Genomic DNA, 16,855 nt, shown 5'->3' with positions numbered 1-16,855 from the left:
TAGAAAATTTTAAGCAAGGATTAAATAAGAAATTTATTTAGATACAAGACTGATTTATCATACGGAGCCTCAGAGAGTAAAATAATAAATCGCTAAACTATATATAGGTGTGGAATATTATTAATTAACTGATGTTATCAAGTTCTTCTATGAATGTCCTGCATTTTCCTTTTAGAACTTTTACGGCTTCGCAAAAAAGTACGGAAGATGTGAGCGCGCCGACCGACTCGATAGTAACTGAAAGTTTACAAAAATTAAAATATTTGGAAAATGTTTAATAACTTAATTAGAATTAATATTAGTAGAATATTAGAAATACTTACAAATAAAGTGGTCTGGTTCGCGTTCCAACAAAACACAATCTTTCAAGTCTTCGTGTCGCTCAACATTGCGGGAACAACTGTCGTAACGGGGATTTTTCACTTTAGCTTCAGTTCCACCCGATTTACTCGGCACTATTTCAATCACCTCGGGGCTGAAACAACTTTTTAGTCTTTCTGCTAATTCATCTTTTACAGGTTTGAGTAAGGTAATTCGTGGCATGAGTCTGTAAAAGGCAGTTGCTGGAAAAAAATGAAAAGCGATTATTGTAATTATCTGATCAAAGTAATTGTCAGCTTTAGCCACGATTTTTCAGGGTGCCATTTCATTTTTTATTGACCAAAAATTTCTAAAGAAAGCCGAATCGTAAATAAACAAATTCTTAATTTTTTGCGAATGTGAGTCGTCTTTGAGAAATCTTTTGGCATTTTTCAAAGCTTTTGTAAAATTTTTGAAATCTTTGTGAACTCTTTCTTTAATCTTTGTTTGCGAAATATTTTGTCTGTTTAAAATCATTGAAGTCTTTTCAAATCTTCTAAAATGTGTTGAAACCTTTTGAAATCGCTTGAAATCTTTGAAATGTTTTTAAATTCTTGAAATATTTTTAAATATTTTGAATTCCTTATGAATTCTTTAAAGAAATTGTGAAATCTTCTCTAAGCCTTTTATATTCGTTTGAAATCACTGGAATATTTGAAATATTTGTAAAATCTTTATGAAATTAGTTGTAATCGTTTAAAATCACTGCAATATTTGAAATCTTTGTTAAATCTTTTGAAATATTATAAAAAATTTTGATATCGTTTAAAATATTTGAAATGTTTTTAAATCTTTGAAATCTGTTGTACTCTACCCTTGTTGAAATCTTTCAAGTCCTTGAAAGCTTTGAAATCTACGAAAAACTTTGTGAAATTGTTTAAAATCTTTGAAATATTTTTGAAATGTTTCTTTAATCTTTGTTCGTGAAATCTTTTCTGTTCGTTTGAAATTGTTAAAATCTTTTCAAATCTTCTCAAATTTTTTGAAACCTTTTGAAATCATTAAAAATCTTTTAAATATTTTGAAATGTTTGAAATCTGGTGTATACAGTACCCTTGTCGGAATCTTTGAAATTCTTGAAATGTTTTTAAATCCTTAAGAATTCTTAAAAATATTTGAGAAATCTTTCGGAAATCTTTTGTAATCGTTTGAAATCTTGTCAAACATTTTTAAATCGTTTAAAATCTTTGAAATGGTTTGAAATCCTATCTTTTAAACTTTTGTGAAATCTTTTGACATCTCCTAAAAAATTTTGAAGTTATTTAAAAACTTAGAGACGTTTTGAAATTTTTAAAATCTTTTGAAAGTTTTAAAATCTTTATGAAATGTTCCAAATCTTTGAAGAATTTGTATGAAAACTTTTTAATCTATCTTTTGTATTCGTTGAAGTCATTGAATTATTTGAAATATTTTGCAATCTTCTAAAACGTTTTAAAACCGCTTGAAATCGTTTTAAATTTTTGAAATCTTCGAAATCTGGTGTACGTACCCCTTTTTAAATCTTTAAAGTTTTAAAATGTTTGTGACATTGCTGCGAAATCTTGATTCTAATCTGACGTGCGCACCTTTTTTAAACCGCTAACATCCGTGAAATCTTTATGAAATGTTAAAGATATTTAAAATATTTTAAAATGTTTGAAATGTTTTGTAACCTTTTGAAATCTGTTGTACACTCAAAAACCGCGTGATCAACCCATCGAAAAAACCGTTGTATGGCCATGGCTTATTCTAATTCTGAACTGAATTAACATCGAAATTCGAAACTAATCATTTTTATAATTTCTAATTTGAACACCTCAACAAAAAGTACCTTGAAACATCTTTATTTATGCTGTAATAAACAAAAGATAAATTATATCCTGATAAATGAAAAATTTTCAGCGTCAAGATTTTTTCTAAACTAGATGTTTCTTTCATAATAGGCTAAAAGATTTAAATTACTCTTCGCATTTCGATAAAATTACTGTTTTAAAAGAAAAAAAAAGAATAATTAAAATTCAAGGTTTTCGTGAAAAAATCAAAGAGATTTCCAGGTTTTCAAGGTTTCAACAAAATTCAAGGAGAGTTCCAGGTTTTCAACGTCACTTAGACACCCTGTTGTTACAGGTCAGCAGACACACACACACACACGCACACACACGCGCGCGCGCACACAAATTCTATTAATTAAATGAACCTCGAACTTTAATAAAATTAGGTGTAGAAGAGAACATGCATTAATAATAACTAAAAGTCTCACAAACGCATAATTTCAGAAGTTTTTTATTTTATAATCGTTTTGGTTGAGAATTCATCTAATGGCTAAAGTTTTTATTATCTTGTTGAAAATTCAATGATTTTGCTAGAAAGTCATTCTGTTTGATTCAAAATTCAATGGTTTCTGTTGAAAATTTATGTTTTTGCCTTAAAAAATCATTGTTTTGTAGAAAAATAACTTTTTGTTAAAAATTCATAGTTTCAGTTTGAAAATCAAACGTTTTGGATGATTTTTTTCATTTATTGTCTAAACAATCTTATGTGGTAAAAAATTCGCCCTTTTGGTTAAAAAAAAGATCTCTTATCGTAGAAATTTCTACTTATTTATTATGAATTCAACTATTTTGTTGAAAAATTCATTTTTGTGTTTAATGAATTATCATTTTTATTAGAGAGCATTTTTTGTTGTTGCAAATTTAACTATTTTTTTGAAAATTCGTCTTTTGATTTGGAATATGGGGCATTCCACACAATATTTGCAAGATAAAATGTTTCCTTTTCCTCAACTTTCGAATAAAGTATACTAAAATCGACTTTGATTATTTATTTTTAAAAAATATATGATTTTTTAAGTTTTTAAAATAAAAAAAGATAAAAAACAGGTCCAAACTGTGAAAAACCTATTTGTTTATAAAAATTTGATTTATATTCTTAAATAAATAATTAAAGTGGATTTTAGTATACTTTATTCGAAAGTTGAGGACAAGGCCCACATTTTATCTTCCGTATGAATTTTTCTATCTTTGTTTAATATTGCAGTATAAGCAATTGAAAAATGTACTTTTTTATGAACATAATTTTTTTGTGTGGAATGCCCCATATATATTAATCTTCGTGGTGAAAAATAATCATCTTTTTGGTTGAAAATTCCTTTTTTTGTTGTTCAAAATTAATTTATCTGTCTGGAAATATAACTATTTCGTTTATGGTTGAAAATGTATCTGTTTTGGTTAAAACTTCGTGTATTACGTTGAAAATATGTCTTTTTAATAGAAAAAGAATTTTTTTATTGTTGAAAATTCATCTTTTTTGTTGTAGATTTATTATTTTAGTTGAAAATTAATTTATTTAGTAAAAATGAATTTTCTTGGTTAAAAATTTATCTTTTTGGTTCAAAATTGATTTGTTTCATTGAAGATTCAACTTTTTTTTTTAATTTGTTTTCTTTTTATGAATTTTTTTTGTCTTTAAAATTTTACCATGCAATTTTTTTTATTAAAACCCCCTTTTTTATTGGGTAAAAAAATTATATTTTTTTATGATGCAAAATTGATCTTTTTACGCTCGAAATTAATGTATTTTTATGAAAATTGGTCTTTTTTCAATAGAAAATTCAAAAATTTCGAATAGAAATTTTTAAACAGAAACCCCTTTTTGGTTACAATTTATTTCTTTGATTGAAAACTTAACTATTTTATTTTTGATTAAAAATGTATTTTTTTATTTGCAAATTTACGTGTTATGTTGAAAATTTATCTTTCTGGTCGTAAATGCAACTATTTGATTAAAAATGCATTGTTTTGGTTGAAGATTAATTCAGTTCGAAATTCATTTACGTGCTTAAAAATTTATCTATTTGGTTGAAAATTCATGTATTTTGTTCAAAATGAATATTTTTTTAGTATAAAATTAATTTCCTTGGTTAAAAATTTATATGTTTAGGTGAAAATTCATTTCTTTGGTTGAAGATTTAACGATTTGATTGGAAATTTGTTTCCTAAATAAAATTTTTTAATTGAACATTTAACTATCACATTTTTTGTTGAAAATCCAGCTTTTTTTTAATTTAACTATTTAGCTTAAAATTCATGTGACTTATTAGAAATTCATTTTTTTGTTTAGTAGGAAATTGATCTTTTTCGTTTAAAATTTCTTTGTTTGAACATTTAACTATATTGTTGAAAATTCGGTTTGCTATTATTACATTTTTTGAAATATTCTATTTATGGGTTAAAACGGATTTTTTTGTTGAGAATTCAATTTTTTGATTAATAATTTATATTTTTAATTAAAAATTCATCACATTTGTTAAAAATTCATGTATTTTGTACAAAATTGTTTTTTTTTACATTAACATTCAAGAATTTTGTTAGAAATTAACTTCTTGTATTAAAAATTCATATTTTCTGGTTAAAAACTGAACTGCTTGGTAGAAAATTCGTCTTTTTGACATGAAAACTCAAAAGTTTTAGATGAAATTTTTCTATTTATTGACTGTGAACTCTTTCTTGGTTGAAAATTCCTCATTTTGAATTAAAAATAATCCGCCTTTTTTATTAAACATTTTTCTTACGAAGATCTTCCAATACCCCCTCCCTACCAATCCAACTTACGTAATTTGTGAATGACCCCTTATAAAATTCTGTATGCCTGTTTTTACTAAGTCCTTAAAATAAATTTAGAAACAAACATTGTTTGCATTAACATTATTGATCTCCTAGTTGTAAGTTTTTTTTTATATTTAAAATAAAAATTTATAAGCCAGTAAACATGAGAAAGTGGTCAAGGAAAAATCATGGATTTTTGGAATTGGGATTATGTATTATAGCAACCCTGTTTAGCACAGTTAAAGATTGTTCGCAGTTTATACGTACAGACGGGAGAAAATTTAGCATGATCCTTGCCGATTCCTTTGACGGCATGCATGAAAAGGTTCATTTCATGACCAGGATTCATTTCGTTCAGCAGTATATCTTGGTGGATGACTCCTACTTGATTCTCGCCTTCAGGGTAACGTTCATGTTGTTTCCCGAAAGGAGACCATTTTATGTCTCCACTGTAAACTGAAAAAGTCCGAGCCAGTATTATTTAAGTTAGATTTCTTAATGTCATAAGAGATTACTGCCGTGATTTTGAAAAATACAGTCAACTGTAAAAAAATCGAAAAATTAGATTTTTATATCGTTTGAATGTTTAAAAAAAAGATACACCTGATTATTAAAATAATTTTTTAAATTTTTCACTAAGTTTAAAAACAATTATTACATAATTTTTGGAAAATGACGTTAGCTGCAAAGATTGGGGAGTTGTAATATGAAGAGAGAGCTGTAAATGCATTTATTATAAGTTGCAAAATGCAAAATTAACATTGAAAGTCTATTTCTTTTTTATAATTAATAACGGTATTAAATTAACAAACAGTTATATTATGGAAAAATGTTATAGGTAAAAATAAAAAAAAAATTCATTTGTTTAAAATGGAAACAATTCATTGGAAGTTTTTCAAAGAAATTAACAAAATAGCCTTCTGAAGATGATCTCATCATAATGTATTTAGTTTAAAATTGGTCAAATTGGTTTTTAATATTTAAATTTACATAAAATTAACTAATTTATTTTAGACTTACCATTTAAAAAATAATGTATTTTGCAATATTGTCAATTATAACTTCAAAATTTCAGAACTTTAAATTGAAAATCTTTTAAAATTAAATACACTTAAACTGAAAATCGTTCAGATTGAACAATTTGAAATGTAAATCTTTAAAATTGAAGAATTTTTAATTTTGAAAATTTACAATTTGAATATCACGTAAGATTTAAATTTAAAGTGCTGTCATTTTCATGATTTAAATTTGAAATTTTATCAATTTGGAAGATTTAAAACGATTGACTTTTGATCCTCAAAATATTAAGAATTTAAGAATGGTTATTTATATGTCTTGCAAAAAAATAAGAGTTTTTAACTGTAGATCTTCAAAATTTAAGAGTTTTAAATTTCAAATATGTAAAATTTAAGGATTTTCCACTGTAAGCCTGAAAAATGGAATAATTAGTAATTCCACATTTTCAACATTAAAGAATTGTCAATTATAACTTTTCAAAATTTCGGAACTTTGATTTGCAACTCTTTTAAAAATAAAAAAAATTAAACTGAAAATCGTTCAGATTGAACAATTGGAAATGTAAATCTCTAAAATTGAAGAATTTTTAATTTTCAAAATTTACAATTTGAAAATCACGTAAGATTAAAATTTTTAAATTAAAAGTGCTATCATTTTCATGATTTAAATTTGAAATTTTATCAATTTGGAAGATTTAAAATTTAAAACGCTTCAATTTTGATCCTCAAAATATTAAGAATTTAAGAATGGTTATTTATATATCTTTCAAAATATAAGAGTTTTCAATGGTAAATCTTAACATTAAAGAGTTTTACATTTCAAGTACGTAAAATTTAAGAATTTTCCACTATCAGTCTTCTAAATTGAACTATTCCAAAAAAATGTCGAAATCTGTATACATTCTTTCAAATAATTCAAGAATAATTGTTAATTGTTACCCTTCAGAATGGTAGAACTATGAATTACAAATCTTTTAAAATTGAAGAGTATCTAATATTCATAATTTACAATTAAAAGTTCAATAATTAATAATAATATTAATACTATGCAATATTTCATAATAATTTCATGATTAAATAATAATTCCATTATTTCATTTATTTAAAATGAACAGCGTTCTGTAAAACCATGTCAGACCTGTTTCTGAGTTTCGTAATTCGAAGAAAGCCGTAATTACCGAATTACGCGAATAAAGATTCGAAAAGTATTTGTCGAGTTTTTCTGCTTCGTTAATTTTGCAGTTAACGGTGTTTTTCCAAATCACGACAGATTAAGTGTAAGTAATCTCGTAATTTTAGCGGAAAAACTTTAAATAATGAGTAATAAATTTGATTTACCTTTGTGATTGATGTACATTTCCTCGTGTCTTCTAGATTCTTTAGGTGCCTGTTTATTATTTGAACAGGTAACTTTAAGAGAATATCTTAAAGTATCATGCTCACTAACATCGTCGTCTTTGTTTCCTTCGGTTGATGGATATTCGAATAATCGAGCATCTGCTCGTAGAGGTATAAGCCCAAGTCTAATAAGATAATGCGAAAAAATGTATTTGCAAAAATTTATGTAATAATTGAAAAACTGAAGGGTCATTTCATTTTTATTTCGGAATTTGGTTCTCAAACTGCCAAGACACAGAAAAATATCCGGAAAACCTAAAATTTTTTTAAACACGAAAAAAACCGTAAAATTTCATATCACATGATATCGTGCAATTTCAAATAAGTTCGATTTCCAATTTTTTGTGAATGTTAAGTTCAATTGTTAACTGTTTAAATCATTCATTTTTCAATACGTAATTATAAAATATTTTACTTTAAAAATTTTCCATTTCCGCTCTTCATTATTAAGCGTACAATCTTACTTCGTAGAATTTTAAAATGCAGTTTTGAATACTCTAACAATTAAAAATAAAAAGCGCTTGAAATTGAGATTTTTTAAATTTTGATGAACTGTCAATATAAATTAATTAACGATTTGAAAAATTGAACTGTAGTTCGAGTATTAAAAATTGAACAATTTTTTTTCTTGAACAACAAGAAAATTGAAGAAGAAAAACATTGGACTTAACAAACCGCTTTTATAAAATTTCAAATGGTTTTTAGATATTGTGTCACTTTCAAATATTATATTTTTAAATCATTCAATTTGACATTTTTCAATTAAATGAATGAAATTTTTTAATTTTAGCAATCTTTAACTGTTCATTAAAAATAAGCAATTATGAATCAAATATTAAAAACAACGCAATTTGAAAAATAATTTTTGCAATAGGAATCCTCGAATAGTAAACTTTCAGAGTGATAAACTAAAACTTTCAACGTTACAACATTGATTGCTCTATTTAAATTTTTACATTCTTATCAGAGAAGGTATTATATTTGTGTAAAATTTGCCCCCCCCCCCCAGTTTTTTTCAAATGTCCACGTTTTGAGACCCTCTGAATCCGAAAAACAGGGTTTTACGAATGTGTCTGTCTGTTCGTAAATAGTTTTTTTTAGCACGATAAATTTCGAAAGAATCGACTGATAGGATTCTCCTTTCGTAAACTCTTTTAGTGTCTTAAAATGAAGGTCAAGTTCGTTAGCTAGCCATTTTAGATGAAAATTCAAAAAGTGAGCACATTTTGAATATTTTTGAGACCACTTTTTTAGAAACTTCAAAAATTATCTGTATGGATATTCATAATATTTGAAAAGGAAAACAATTTATCCTGATGACTTTTTTTGACAACAGCAGAATTGACTAGAGTTATAGCATTTACAAAATTCCAAAATACACACGAAAAGGAATATTTTAAGCCAAATAACGCACGATATGAAAAACAGTCAAGAAAATAAAAATGTTTCTTTTTGAATACCCTGCAAGATTATCATAACAACTTTTTAAATTTTCTTGAAAAATCGAAAATTCAAGTTTTTACAACAAAAAGATAATGCAAAATCAAAGATTACATTTTTTTATTCAACTATTCCACAGTATTTCAAAAGCTCTTAATTATGTTAATGTATTTAACTTTGGTTTCTCACCTAAAGGTGGGCCGTACTATGGAAAAAAATGACTTTTTTGGTTCAAAATAACGTACAGCCCACAAATATTAACCGATTTGGACAAAAAAATTTCTTAAAAAAAGCTAATAAGATTTCTAAGAGAGTTATCGAGCTATTTTTTCTATTTGACGTTGCATGTGCTCGTCAATAATAAAAAAATGGTTAAAATCGCTTTAGTTGCATAGAAAAACATTAGTTAAGGATATTCCAGTATAAGACAATTAAAAAAAAAAAAAATTCTATAAACAAATTATTTGTTGAACAAATTGTTTCTACCATTTTCCATAAATATACGTTTTTTCAAGTTATATTGCAAGAAATTTGAATGGAAACAATATTATATAAAAAAATTCCCTTATGATTATAATTGTTTATATTATAGAAAAAGTTATTGTACAAATGCAGCAATCAGGCATTTTTCAACAGAAATATTCGTTGTTTTCGATCTAATTCTTTTTTTTTAATAGGAAATTTGTGATAATTTTAGCAAAATTCATAATTTGTTGAGTTTTTAAACAAATTTAATTAAAAAATGCATTATTCGAGTATTTTTCGGCTGAAAAATTCGGGTTTTTTAATGCCAGTTTTTTCAGTTGGGAACTTCCTGACAATTTCAGCAACATTCATAATAAGTTGATAAATTTTATGATTTCTTTAAACAAATTTAATCAAGAAATGCAATAATCAGGTATTTTTCTACAGAAAAACTCGTTTTTTTTCTATGTCAACTTTCTTAATTAAGAAGTTCGTGATAAGTTCAGAAAAATTAATAATTTTATGACTTTCTTAAACAAATGCATTAATCAGGCATTTGTCGACAGAACGATTAGTTTTTTTCTATGTCAACTTTTTTGATTAGGAACTTCATGAAAACTTCAACTAAATTCATAATTTTTTGATCAATTTTGAGATTTTTAAAACAAATTTAATAAACAAATGCATTATTCGGGCATCTGTGGATGGAACAATTCGTTTTTTTTCAGTCTTTTTAATGGGGAACTTCATGATAATTTCAGCAAAATTATAATTGGTTGATAAATTTCATATTTTTTAAAAAACAAATTCAATAAACAGATGCATCATTCGGGCATCTGACCAAGAAAAAAAAATTGTTTCGATATCCTAATTACAAAAGTTGACATTAAAAAAAACGAATTTTTCTGTAGACAAATGCCTGATTAATGCAATTGTTGATTAAATTTGTTTAAGGAAATCATAAAATTTCTCAACTTATTATGACTGTTGCTGAAATTTCCATCAAGTTCCCATCTGAAAAGACTGGAATTGAAAAACCCGAATTTTTCTGCCGACAAATGCCCGAATAGTGTATCTATTATCTATTTGTGAATTATTGAGCGTTTCAATTAAAGGATTTTTAAAAACGATATTACACTAGAAAAAGGCTCTAAATCAACGAAAAATTCTTAAAGCGATCAAATGCAAGACTAGAATCACTTCCGAGATAATAAAAGTAGTGTAAATAGTGTCACAAATTTGAAAAAACGTTGTCAAGATACTTTTTTTTTCGTTTTTACACTTGAATCTGAACTGAATTAATAGAACCCAATAAGAAAATCTACTATTTTTAGTTGATTGTTCATTCTTTTCTGTTGAAAAGTCTACAATTAAATTTTTGGTTATGAATTCTTATTTTTTTGTTAAAAACTTTACTATTTGCATGAAAATTAAACTGTTTTGTTGCAAATGAGTCTTTATGGCTTGAAAATTAACAACTTGATTGGAACTTTTCTTCTTTCTTGACTGGTACACGTTTTTTTGTCGAAAATTCAAATATTTTGTTTAACATCAGTCTTTTTTTGTAGAATTTTTAGTTTTTGTTTAAAAAACCAAATGTCTGCTTAAAAAAATTCTGTTTCGGTTGAAAAATAACTTTTTTGTTGTAAATTTGACTGTTTTGTATAAAAAATTCCCCTTTTTGGCTGGAAAATTCAAGAATTTGATAGAAAATGTAACTATTTGGTTGCCAATTTTTTTATTTTGTTGAAAATTGGCCATTGTTGGTAGAAAATTAATTTTTGTTTTGTTTAAAATGCAACTGTTTGGTTGTCCATTATTCCGCTTTTACTGATTATTTAAGTATTTAGTTCAAAATTCATTTTTGTTTGTTAAATCCAGCTGATTTTTATTTTTAATTAAAACCTTTTGTTTAGCATCTACTATTAATTTTGTCGCTGAAAATGTATAGTTTCCAGTTGAAAAATTAAGTCTTTTTATAGTATTTTCAGATATAAAATGAATCTTCTTGGTCAAAAATTCAACTAATTGGTTTAAAAATACGTAAATTGTTGAAACATCGTCTTTTCTGGTATAAAATTAAACTTCCTTGTTGAAAATTCATCTGTTTGTCTTGAAAGTTTATCAGTTTACTAGAAAATTCAACTATTTTGAGCAAAATCAAAATAAAAATTAATAAAATAAACTAATAAGTAAAATTCTTTTTTCTGATAAAAAATTAATATCCTTATTTCAAAATTCAACTATTTAGTATAAAAAATATGCAATTCGTTGAGAACTCATCTTTTTTTGTACAAAACTAAAATCTTCTGTGATGAAAATTCATCTTTTTTTATTGAAAATCCAACTATTGTGTACAAATATTTTCCTGCAAATTCCTTTTTTGCTATGGAAAATTAATCTTCTGTGTAGAAATTTCATCTTTTTGGTTGACAATTCAACTGTTTTATAGAAAGCTATTATTTTTGGTTAAAAATGCAACTGTTTGGTTGAAAATTAATTTGTTTTGGTTGAGGATTCAACTGGTTTGATGGAAATATGTCATATTTTGAAAATAAAACTTCGAAATAAAAACAAAGTAATTCGATAAATTTATGTGATAAATAAGTCAAAAAAGCATTAAATTTTATTCAACTTAAAGCATAATTTTGGCGAAATAAAACGGAATGCACATGAAACATTTCTTAGTTGCATGGGATCATTAAATTTAAATTTAATTTGTCCAAACCCATCTTTAAAATTAAAAATACATTAAATTTACTGAAAATTTTATTTAATGGATGATTAGTAGAAAAGAAGATGAAATTACAAATTTTAACTGAACTGATATGCAAGATAAATTATGATTTATTAAAAATAGAAATAGAAATAGAGGCAGGATTTTTATTGTGGTAAGGACAAAAAGATTTTTAATACATTAAAATGATTCTTACCTGTGAGCCAGTACTTCCTCCTGCATTATACTCGTATAATTCATAATAAAAACTTTCTCAATTGCCATAGAAGGAACTTCACTAAGTAGAATTCTTCGGATCGCATTGGCCAAAGAAGTCTGGCATCCAATTAAATCAAATTCTAATTCCATCTGATCTTCCGATTCTTTGACTATTTCTATTTTGAAATTCTACAACAAAGACGTAAATAAACCAAAATTATTACTTTTGACTTTCTATAGTTATGGTAAAAATAATAAACTCAAAAATATACCTCCTTAAATTTTTTTAAGCTCCAGGATTCTTCAAGATTCTGAAATTAAAAAATACATCAACGTTTTGCTTTCCATCTTTTTATTTTTATGCAACATTAAAGAATAAATATTGTAAAATTTAACTTACATTAACAACTCCATGCTCTTCCATTTGTATCCGAGATTTCTTCAATTGGGTGCCCATTTTCAATGGTTTAGAGGTTAGAATTCACAAATACAGATTATTTTCATTTGAAAAAAAAAGATTTAAAGTCTCCTTGGGCAAGTATTTTTCCCTCTTTAAGATATAAAATGTGTAAGGTAGGCGTTTTTCATGGATAATTATTTGTAGTATTTTATTATTCACATTTATATACGAACTCCGCTACACACGTGTTTTCTGTTTTGCGGACTGTCGGACTCTCTCTCACTCTCTCAGTGATCCCGAGTCTCTCTCCCTCTCTCTGACGCTATCTCTCTCTCTCCCTCTCTTTCGATCAGACACAATCAGCGCTCTCTTCTGGATACGTTTATGTTGCGTTTGGAAATACATTGTATTTTTATGCAATGTACACGTTGTATTTTATACCTTCAAAAATTTCAAAATAATGGGTATTGAAAAAGCATTTAGCCAATAACAATAATAAGACCTATTTAATTCATTAAAAGAAACTCTCAACAGTATAATAGCATACTTAAATTCAAAGATTTTAAGGATTGTTAAAAGATTTAAAGGAATTTAAGAATATTTTTAAGATTTTACGTGATTAAAATCAATTTTAGTCAATTTCGAGACACTTCGAAAGCTTTGAAATGATTGCAAAGAATTTGAAGGCATTTAAAAAAAAAGTCGGAGAAGTTTAAGGATTTTCAAGAAGTCTTATATGATTTCTAAGAAGGATCACAGTCTTTGATAATTTTTGTTTTCTCAAAGTGCAAGAATAATCTCTTGACATCTTTGAAAAACACACTTTAACGAAGTACCAAAATTAAAAAATTTTGACCCCCAACTATCCCAACAATGCAACTAATTCATTATCAACTGATTCTACTAAAAGTGACATTTTCTGGAATTAGTTTAAAAGTTTAAGATGAAATGAAATTTTTATAAATAAAAGTCCTAATTAAAAAAAAAAATATAAAGTTAAAGTTATTTGAATGTTTTATGACAGAATTATATTTTAATGGCCTTTCTTTTGTAAAATGGTCAATTGATTATTTGCTAATAAACGTTTTCTATTTATTAAAGTAAATAAAGATTAAAACTTAGTTCCTGAAATTAAAGTAACACAATTTAATTATTGACTTAAAGGTTCTTTAATGAAATATGGCATATAATTTGAATATTAAAAGTTAATTTATATTTGCAATTATATTATTTCAATTAGATAATTTTTCAAATGATTCTGATGTACTGAAATATGCATTTGCATTCGATTTTTCAAATCATATGGAAATACGTTTGATTTATTTCTGAAATTAGTATCAAAAGCTACCAATAAAACAAATTTTCAAAAATGAATGTGATATTAAAAGAAAATGTAGAGTACAGATTATTTCTATATTTAAATGAAAACGATTGTTTAATGTTTTTTATGTTATCATTTATGAACAAATCAATTAGTTATTAGATGACTAATTTTTCACAACATCAAAGTAGATAAAGATTCAATTATAACTTTTTCTTTAATTAAGTAATTTATGTTGTGCAATAATTTTTTCTTAACATTTTGCTACTATATTAAAATTCAAGAGTTTTTAAGAAGAAAAAAATGTTTTCTAAAAGATTATTACAAAAGATTGCAAAGGGTTTCAAATTTTTTCATAAAGTTAAAAAAGTTTTTTAAAAGTTTCTTAAGCAACATCGTGCCATAATATATAAAAGAACAAATTTTAGTAAATTTAAGAGATATGTAGAAGTTTTGAAACGATTAAAAAACAATTATAATTTATAAGATAATTTTAGGACTTTTTTAACAATTCGGGATAATGACATAACTTCTTCAGGTTCCCAAAACAATTTCTTTCAATTTTTTAATTTGAAAGATGAGCTTAAGGAGAAAATTCAAAAATATTTTGAAACATTAAATTAAATACTTCCTTAAATTTCGAAAAAGAGTAGAAGTTTTTTAAGCAAAATTTTTCAATTTAGTAACATTAAAAAATAAAAAATAAAATTCTATAAATATAGCGAAGATTAAAAGAGAATAAAGAAAATTTTTTAACTGCAGAAGATTTTAAAAAATGCAGATTTATGTGAAAGTTTTTAAACAAAAAGAAAGCCAGACGTTAAAAACGCTATCTTCTGAACACTAACGTTTTTTTTTTCAAATTAAAAATTGCGAACAAAATGTGTTGAAAACTGAACACCTATATTAAAGTATCACATGCTCTTAACTAAAATAACTTTGAAAGGTCTCCAGTGAAGAAATAAATGTTATTCAAGTTTCTAGGAAAATTGGGGATGTTTTGAGGCAGCGTTTTACATTTGAAATAACTTTTCAAAATTTCAAGAAAAATTCCAGAAAGATAAAAAGATTTTTAGGAATTCAAGAAGCTTTGCATAGATTTAAACTATTTTAAACCTTGGAAGAATTTCCGAAAATTTATGGAATATTTATCATTTCTTCTGAAATTATACAAGCCCTAAATATCTTTTGAGAAGGCTAAAATTTTTCTAATAATTTGTAAAATCCTGTAAAATAAAAAATATATTTTTTAAATCTTCTACATTCTTTTTTTGACATATCTGAAATATTTAAAAATCTTTCCTGATTGTCTCATGAAAATGATATAATTTATATAATTCTAAAAAAAATTGCTGATATTTCTTTCCTTGTCAATAATTTTAAAATGTGTGTAACTAAAAAAATATCAAAAAAGCATTGCTTTGTTACGTCAAAATATTGTTTAATATATTTCTATACCGCACTTCATCCTTAAAATCTATTTTTATTTACAAAACGTCTATTAAGTTTTTCAAACTAATACAAAAAAAATGTTATGTAACTGCAGTTAGGATGTGGGAAGGTAAAAGGGTTTAAAATAACGTTATGTAATATGTGAACAAGAATATAAGTGTTCAGAAAATTTTAACAAATAAATTGTTATTAGAAAATTGAGTAAATGAAAAAAATGAATACAAAAGTGGGCGCACGCGTTCGCGCGCACATAATATTCCGGTACTCAATATAGTAGCAAAATTTTGTCATGCAATTTTTTGAATATTAAATCGAGGGCCCTTGATTAAAGAAAATGTAATCAAATAGTTGAATTTTTATAAAAAAGATAGATTTGCAATAAAATACATGAATTTTTATCTGAAAAAAGTCAATTTTGGTCCAAAAATAGAATGGTTACATTTTTATTTTTAAAATTTCAAAATAATTAAAGCAAATTTTCAACAGTATAGTTAATTTTTAAACCAAAAAGATAATTTTTCTAACGAAAAACATGCATTTTTAACAAAACACATATATTTTCAACCTAATAGTTAAATTTTGAAAAAAATATCGGTTATCAAAGAAGGTTAAATTTTCAGTTGAAACAATTTTCAAATAGAAAAAAAAAATTCAGCAAAATAGTTAAATTTTCAAGCAAAGAAATAAATTTGCAACCAAGAAAATTAACTTTCTATAAAAAAAGACGGACTTTCAACAAAATAGCGAACCTCAAAAAGCTAAATTTCCACCTAGAAATAGAATAGTAAATTTTTTAGTTAAAAAAACCAAGAAAATTTATTTTTACCCAAAAGATGAATTTTTAATCAGAATACTTGGATTTTCGACAAAAAATGGAAGTTAAATTTTTAGTAAAATTTTTCAATACAAAAAATTTAATTATTAATTCTTCAAACAAAAAAATGAATTTTCAACTAAAGAGATCATTTTTTAATCAAGAAATTTAATCCTGAACAAAAAAATATTAATTTTTAATAAAATACATACATTTTCACCTAAAATAATAAATCTTTAACCAAAAACCAGCTAAATAACAAAAATTATTTTGTAACAAAAAAATGATTTTTCAAGAAAATTGTTAAATTTTCTACCTAAAAAGTTGTTTTAAACTAAATTGATAAATCGTAAAAAAAATGTTTTTTAACATATTAGTTGAATTATCAACCAAAAAATATGAAATTTCCAAAACGTTGAATTTTCAATTTAGTGACGAATTATACACAAAACAGTTGGGTTTTCAAACTAAATGAAATTCGAACATAATTGTTAAATTTCCAAACAAACCAAAATTAATGTTCAACAAAACAGTTAATTTTCTTGTCCAAGAAATGAATTTTTTATAAAAATGACGAAGCAACCAAAAAAATGCAATTTTAGTAGCATACATTTTGAAAAATAACAGAGCCCTCGATCAAAAAAATAGTTAATCCGGGTTAACTATTTTTT

General features: G+C 25.1%; 1 protein-coding gene across 1 annotated transcript; it reads right to left on the bottom strand.

Annotated features, from left to right (window-relative positions):
• Positions 1-7: 7 nt before the first annotated feature.
• Positions 8-12,881, bottom strand: LOC117179312 (DNA-directed RNA polymerases I and III subunit RPAC1). The gene is made up of 7 exons (XM_033370969.1): positions 12,598-12,881; positions 12,470-12,508; positions 12,196-12,386; positions 7,298-7,482; positions 5,211-5,399; positions 324-563; positions 8-237 (listed from the first exon to the last, which is right to left on the bottom strand). Exons 1-7 carry the CDS (start codon positions 12,652-12,654, stop codon positions 125-127), a joined length of 1,014 nt encoding a protein of 337 aa, XP_033226860.1. The 5' UTR covers positions 12,655-12,881; the 3' UTR covers positions 8-124.
• Positions 12,882-16,855: the final 3,974 nt, after the last annotated feature.

This window comes from Belonocnema kinseyi, chromosome 9, assembly GCF_010883055.1.
Source record: "Belonocnema kinseyi isolate 2016_QV_RU_SX_M_011 chromosome 9, B_treatae_v1, whole genome shotgun sequence".
Taxonomy (NCBI): Eukaryota; Metazoa; Arthropoda; class Insecta; order Hymenoptera; family Cynipidae; genus Belonocnema; species Belonocnema kinseyi.
The sequence above is the reverse complement of the archived record's forward strand: the minus strand, read 5'-3'. Positions and strand labels throughout refer to the sequence as shown.

Bases quoted from the DNA above. Each gene is read 5' to 3' on its own strand.
- LOC117179312 (XM_033370969.1), bottom strand. From the start codon at position 12,654: ATGGGCACCCAATTGAAGAAATCTCGGATACAAATGGAAGAGCATGGA. The intron at 7,483-12,195 runs GTAAGAATCATT...TTATCTTATTAG, and splicing joins GAGGAAGTACTGGCTCACAG to ACTTGGGCTTATACCTCTAC. The intron at 564-5,210 runs GTACGTATAAAC...ATTTTTTTCCAG, and splicing joins TGCTAAATTTTCTCCCGTCT to CAACTGCCTTTTACAGACTC.